Raw genomic sequence first — 7618 nt, forward strand, 5'->3', positions numbered from 1 at the left:
TTTTGAAACTTGGCAAAATTTTATCTTTAACTATACATTTCTTGGATCCACAACTTTTATCCACATTTTCACTAGACATTTCATAAGATCTACCAACTTTTGTGAACTTTAAATAACATACGCAGCGCCAAAATATGATGTTGTAAATTAATTGTTTGGGTAAGTCATAGTATCGATTTTACATTTGAATTCGATGATATTCGATTGTTTGTACATAATTATGGATTTCAAGATGTTTTGATAGAAAATTATTATTTTACACTTTTATAAAACAATTTTTGATTATTATCAAATTGAATACGGATTTGAAGATTTTAAAGATTGGTCTGAAATCATTGAGTCACCTTAGAACTCGAAGTCCAAGGTCACTCAAAAACCATATTTTTATTATTGTTTTTGGGTCCATATAGGGCTCGGGATCAGAACCCAATGTATGAAATGGTATAAATTTAGTTAACTAAAAATCGATAATTTTTGTTAATGTCAATACCATAAAGAAGCAGAGCTACCAAAATTTCACTCGGTCATTTATTTTTTTGCCATTGTTTAATAGGCAACTATTATGTGTATTCTGTTGAAATTCTGGTAGCATGTTTCTGTACACAAAAGATTTCAATCATAAATGATGAAAATATCTCTTACATGTATGTGTGCCTGATTACAATTGATTCGACTGTGAATTAATGAATAATAAATTTTAGCTTCCCCACTGGAGTGAGTTTGGTCACAACCAAATAGTTGAGGCATCTAATCATCATTCAAGCTTTCTAAATAAAATAAAATAAAATAAAATAAAATCTACAATTTGAGCACGTTTGGTGATAAATATATTTTATAATTTTATTCGGGGCCATAAATAATGACATTTCATAGTTTTTAGATTGAAATATTACCTATTTTATTATGTGTTGCATTTAATAAGTAAAACTTATTATTTGTGAAAAATTGGAGAAAATAAGCTAAAAATAGAGAAGAATGGAGAAATTCTAAGTGTAAGAACTAAAGTGCAAATACTCAAAAGTTGTGATGGATCTCATGATAAAAATTTGAGAGTGTTAGGTGTCAATTGAATGAGAAAAGTAGTCAAAATAATGAAATATAATCAAATATTAATTTTTAGTTGAAAAAAATTATGCTACGAATTTTTAACCTCAAATTGAGACCATTTTGGTATAGTAAACATTCGAATTGGAAACATGATATTCTAAAAGAATTGTAGCCCTCTAAATTATCTTTTCAACGCATTTTTAATCACTTCAATTGCATATTGAGAGAGAAATTTATGAAAAAATACTAAAAAATGCCCATCAGAGAGACCAAGGGCGTGCACCTCAACCAAAACAGGGGGCATCTGAGGCGCCCCAGGCAAGCCAAGCGCACGCCTCAATATGAAAATAAGAAACCTTGGTATAAAAATAAGAAAAATCCGATTTTCGTTATTTTTGTTAACAATTCAGTGGAATCTTTTATGCATTCTATAAATACCAAAACTCGACCAGAACATGGGAATCCTAAATTCGACCTGAATTGCATCATATCCTACATATTTTGGAGGCGAATAATAAGTCAATACATTAATTCAAAGCGAATCATGCAAGGATTTTGAAAATTCATAGCCCCGTTTTAAATTTGAACCAAGAATGTGAATATCTTTTACTTCTTCTATTATTCTTACTTTCGGGTGATGTTTTTCCAATTATTCTTGTGTAATTTAATGATAAAGAATGTAAACTAAGTTTTTTATTGTGTTGGATGGATGATGAACATTATTAGTAGTTGTTTTTAATTCAAGGCTCATTAATTTAATAATTTCTTTAGTTTCTTGATTCTACATTATTTTGTTTGAATGCTTGATCACCATTTAGATAACTTTTTATCTATTCGCAGTGTTGGGAGGCTCACAATAGATAGAACACTACATATTTAATACACGGGAAATAGATATTAGAATAATATATATGGTGTTTGCATTTTCGTGAAACAATCCTATTATTAAATTCATATTTTTCATATGAATTTTGACTAGAAATAGGACCAAGTCGTGTTAAACGTAGATTTGATATTTCTTGAAAAAAGGATATTGGATTATTGATTTTCATTAACATTAGAAAAATAATACCACTTTTTATGGTCGAAAATTTGAAAATAACGCTAATAGGGGGATTTAGAAATTAAATACATTCATCACATATATGCTAAAAACCACTTTTAAGTTTTTTCTTAGTTAAAATTAGATTAGAAAATCACAACAAATATCTTTTGATGTTACTCTTTATCGAATTTGATAGTAACTAGTTTACTGAAATTAAACATTATTTCTCATGAAATGAAAACTCTAAACTCACTTTATCTGTTACTTGTCAATGATTCCGTACGCTTGTGAAATTTATATTCGGCAAAACTTTTTTAAGTTTATAGAATGATCGAATATCATTTTCATCCACACATTTTTTATGACTCATAATTTTCTTTCACTTTTTATAAAATTTATACCTTACACTTTTCCTTCTATTTCTATCAGCCAAGATGTTAACTAATTCTGTAATCACGAAGTATGTAAATGGCCTAGATTAAACAACTGGTTGTAAGTCACTTACCTCCTAACCAAATTTCACTTGGTCGTCAATCTAATAAATTTTTTTTTTCCTAGTTATACATTCTATGTACTTCGATCAAACACAAAAATGAAAATTTGGTGTGCCAGATGGGAAAGACTTCATTTTATTTCAAATCAACTATCGAACAATTGTTTTTTAATGCCACTAATAATCTTAGGCAAAATTAAGAGATCATGCTTTACCTCAAGTGGAGGCGCCGTGGTCCAGTTCCCACCGTACTGATGCTTCATCTACTCTGGAAATTGTTGCTTTTGCAGTAAAAATTTCTCCTTTGAACAATTTGAAGATATAAACACTTATAGATTTACCCGAGCAGATTTGAATAGCTTCATGAGATGATCAACATGATCAAAATGTTAATGCAAGCCTATCGAGTTTACAATGTGTCTTCAAGATGAATTTGCTTCTTTCAATAGTTCTAAAGGCGTACAACAATCATTTCCAAAGATAAAACGAATTTCATCTTCGATGATAGCGGCACGGCAATCTGCAAGAGTTCTCACGAACTCATTGAAGTGCTTACACTTTGAAAAATCAATATCAGAATATGAGAGAAGGAATGAGATTCAAAACAAAGAATTTTTTTAAAGAAAATGGTGTGAATTTTAGATTCGCCCATTTGAATACCCTTCAAGCCTTTTCAATACAGTTATCACTATTAAGACAGCCTTTCAAAACCCGAACAGTTAGCTCTAATAGATGATTCAGACTAGAAAATACTTGGGAAAAGCCAACGATAGGAAATAAAAAATATCATTTAAAAATGATTTCATTAAGTATCCAAGAATTTGATAAAATTACAATTTGGCCCAAAAAAATTAAATAAATTTTGTCCAAAATAAATTTAAAACTTTTTAAGCAGAGGTAGTAAGCACAATAGTCTACCTATTGAATAGATATAAAAGTAATTTGTGCAAGACAGAATGCCAACAAAAGTCACTGGAACAAGAAATGGTAAAAGGACCACTAGATTCACCATAAGAGTCACCAAGAAAATATGACCTTTACGAGAAATATACGAGGACCACTAGACTCACCATAACAGTCACCAACAGCTCCTTATTTGGCACTTAGGTGCTGAATCTCTGTTCCAAATACGATCTTGACACCCAATTGGTGCCTAGGCGCCTAAATGGGGTGCTCGGGCATCCCATCTCGTCCCCAAGCATCCTTTAGTCGTATTTTTACCTCGTGAACTCATTTTTCAAACTAAAACATCAATACAAAACAAATTTGGGTGACATATTAATAGTTTATTATATTTGTTTTTCAATTGACGAATTATTATGCCTAAATTAATGTGTTAGATTATGTGGACAAGATTTGGTGAGATTTTCTCAGTACTGATAGGTTATTATGCTCCAATTTGGTAGAAATTAAAATCAAGATTCTAATTTTAGTCAAAGTCAACAATTCGTTTTAACCTTACATTGCATTGACCCACAACTTTCAACTCATATTTTATTTACTTTTATTAAAATCTACTATATATCTGATTTTAATCCCCGCCAAATATAGACTATGCCCCCTTTCTTCCATCAGTGACCTATTAGCACTCCAACAAAAATAGTCTTTTGCAAAACATAAAAGGCAACGTTTGTTATTTGAGTGGTGTTAAATGTGTCTATCTCAAAATTCTAATAAGCAAATGTTGCCATTGGTAAACATAATTGAGATTTGACAATATTTTTTAAATGTTAGTTGCTAATGTCAACATTTTGTAACGTTTATTGAGTGTTGCAGAAAGTTTTCTTTTTCACAACGTGCATATACTGTTGTTAAAAAAATTTGTTCTATAGCAACATTCAATGACTGTTGTGGATACTTAGATATATAGTTTTTTTACAATGTTCGTCTACTCTTGCAAAATGTTACTCTTTTCACAACATTTATTAAACGTTGCAGAATATTAAAATTTTGGCAAAGTTTATTAAACGTTGCAAAAAGAGAAACCTTTGGCAACATTTAGAGGGTGTTTGGTAGAGATTTTTATGTGAAAATGCATTTTTGAATAATAAATTAATAGGAAATGTGTGGTTAAAAAATAAGGAAAAGTTTTTGATTTACGTGTAATATTATTTTAATAAAGAATGTGTGGTTGAAAAGAAGAGAGAGAAAAATGCATTTTGAAAAAAATGGGTACCAAACAGGCCCTTAGTAAACGTTGTTAAAATGAAATAGACCTGACTTTTACCAACAAATAAACCTCTTTCCCAGTCTTATTTCCTTTAGTCCTTGCACTATTAGTTTTTCCTTTCATAAGAGGTCGATGTATCTATCAACTCATCTTGAACAACCAATATGTATATAGTTAATTGATGGGAAACAATAATTTTGCCCACCCTTCTCTTACTTTTCTTTCTGATAACTATGGTGTTGTCAATGAAATCTTCTGGACAAGGCAATTAAGATAACATCTTGAGGGTAAAATTTGTCTTCAAATTCAAAATATGAATTCAAGAACATACGATCAATATTTTCAATCTCTATCATTAGATAAACAAGTGTTATGACACTATTTTGATAGATTTAAATTATAAAAATACAAACACAGAATAATACAGTGAATTCAAAAGCATCAAATCGCTCTTATTTGGAAGAGTTGAAACACATCTTAACTAAAACTTGAAGAACAGAATCTAGCACAAACCTTTACTTGCGAGGATTGATTGTGTAATAGGTCTGGAGAAAAGTTAAGCAAAGAAGAAAAGTGGCAGCGAATAAGGCAATAGAAGTCCACGGACTGCGAAAATAAGTGTGAATTAGTTCAGCAATCCATGTTTTTGCCTCGCTGCTGCAGTGCTTCGCAATTTGATTCTTCACCTCATAAAAAATACTGTCAGTTCCAAAGCTGTGAGTATCAATCCCTTTGATTGCTTCCACAATCTGTTCATCACTGTCGAGGTCGCTTATGAGTATCTTCTTTTCTCGTAGTTCCTTAACATCTTCAGATTTAACAATGAGTGATTTCATGAAATTAACATAACATAATACAATAAAGTTAATGTCCCTTCCTAGAGACATTTCATATGCAATCGATTGCACAAGTATTAGCCTGGAATTAGCATCAAAAGATAAAACCGGTAGTTGAAGTTGCCCATAAAATGTGTAGGATTTGAACTTAATATCCTTAAAACAATATGAACTTGGTTTGAAGTGGATGCCCTTTGCTTTGAGGTCGGTGACTGAACGAGATTGACGATTGTAGTCCCAAAATTTATTTGGATTTTCTCTCCTCCATGTCCGCCGTTGACGTCGGTTAGAAGGCTCTTCTTCTGCATCATCCACGTCTTTGACAAATAATTGATAAAAAGCATCCAGAAGGTGAAATGGTAGCCTTTCGCCTTCCACAGGAATTTTTTCTATTGGCCAGTTATTCACGAAAGCAATGAAACGTCTGAGTTCATAAATTAAATTGGATGCCGCTCCACGCGTTAATTCATACAAGAGACTAATAACCATAAGTGGAATTTGATTCTCGAATAAAATCAGATCATTGAATACAAATGGCATTGCAGCTATTCCAAGATTCCGATGGACGAGTTCACCGTTTTCACCATCTCTCGTTTTACTGTCTATGAGACATAGAGCGAAAGATGCATCTAGAAGCATCATTTCTGCTAGTTCTTCATCACCATAACGATCTCTGGAAACCCCAACGTAACAGTTTCTAATCTGGTCGATAACTTCAGAGATCCGCCGGTACAATAATTGTTTGCTGCTCCTTGAAACAGAGAGCTCGAGGACTTCGTGCTTGAGTTCTTCTGCCTTGCGAAGTTCTGGCAAGCCATGGTAATAAGGGCCAATGGAAACAATCTTAGGTGCGTAGTGATCATCTAAGTTTCGTTTATTGACTCGCAAAACTTCGGGCACTCTCAGCATTAGGTGACCATCGAAAGACTGATGATGATTTTCACCTTCATCCTCTGTAATTGGGGGACGTTCGATATCACTGGTATTATTTGCTGAAAGGTGTTGGTCTGCCATTAGGTTCAAGAACTGAAATTTCCAATTGCTGTAAGCTTGCTTTATTATAGTTGATGCAAACTGAACAGCGTTTTCCACTCTTTATAATTCTACTGGGCCGTCAGACAAATACAATAAATCATCACGTTCTCAACTGTACCTGTCTGGCACGGATTTTTTGGAGCCCAAAAATTGATTTTTTGCCTATTGGAAATCAAAAGCAGCCATCATTTTTGACTGGCCGTTTCACAAGTGGGACCCATAGTCCACTTCAACAGCTTTTTTTTTTTTTTTTTTTGGCTTAAACCAAAATTTCTGGCGCTTGTTGAATATTATAATTTAATCACTTAAATTTTGTTTTTGTTTTTGTTTTTGTTTTTATTTTTTTTTTTCAATGATGTCAGTCAGACGGCAGTAATAGTCAATGGACTGCCTTTTTGTAACATCATCGAATCTAGGTTGGTGGTGTGCCGCTAATCCCTTTAATTACCTTCCTAACTTCTTCGGGAGTAGAAGAGTATCTCCTTTTCTCACATGGCACTTGTTTTACGTCTAACACTGAGTGATTTCATTAAATTAACATATCAATGTGGACACTACAACATTTCCTATGCGAAGCATCCCGAATGTGCAGTGGCTGAGTTCTCTCCACGAACTTATGGAATTCCAAGCTAACTTTGATTCTTCTTCTTTGTTAGTGATGCATATAATAAAATGAAATTAGTTTACGAGTTAACCAATTAGGTGAATAATACAGTTGAATCCTAACTACCTATTGAACCAAAAATAAAATAAAATAAAAAACTGAGTAGACTTTTAAATAATGCAAACTTCTACGTAGTCTTAAAAATATACATAGATTTTTTTTTTAATTTTAAATCTAGAAAAGTCTAAATTAAATCACTGTTTTTCTCCATTTAATCATATATTAACATAATAAAATATTTTGTATGTAAACCTTGTTGGGAACCGGGCTTATTTGTGAGCGGTAAAGATGGTTGTTTGTGAGTGCATTTTAAATCACAAATTTATGA

General features: G+C 32.0%; 1 protein-coding gene across 1 annotated transcript; it reads right to left on the reverse strand.

The window, feature by feature from the left end:
• Positions 1–5270: 5270 nt before the first annotated feature.
• LOC111399885 (UPF0481 protein At3g47200-like) lies at positions 5271–6605 on the reverse strand. The gene has a single exon (XM_023027369.1). The coding sequence runs from the start codon at positions 6603–6605 to the stop codon at positions 5271–5273; it is 1335 nt and encodes a 444-aa protein (XP_022883137.1).
• Between the last annotated feature and the right edge of the window lie 1013 nt (positions 6606–7618).

The sequence above is a fragment of the Olea europaea genome, chromosome 9 (assembly GCF_002742605.1).
Source record: "Olea europaea var. sylvestris chromosome 9, O_europaea_v1, whole genome shotgun sequence".
In the NCBI taxonomy this organism is placed as follows: Eukaryota; Viridiplantae; Streptophyta; class Magnoliopsida; order Lamiales; family Oleaceae; genus Olea; species Olea europaea.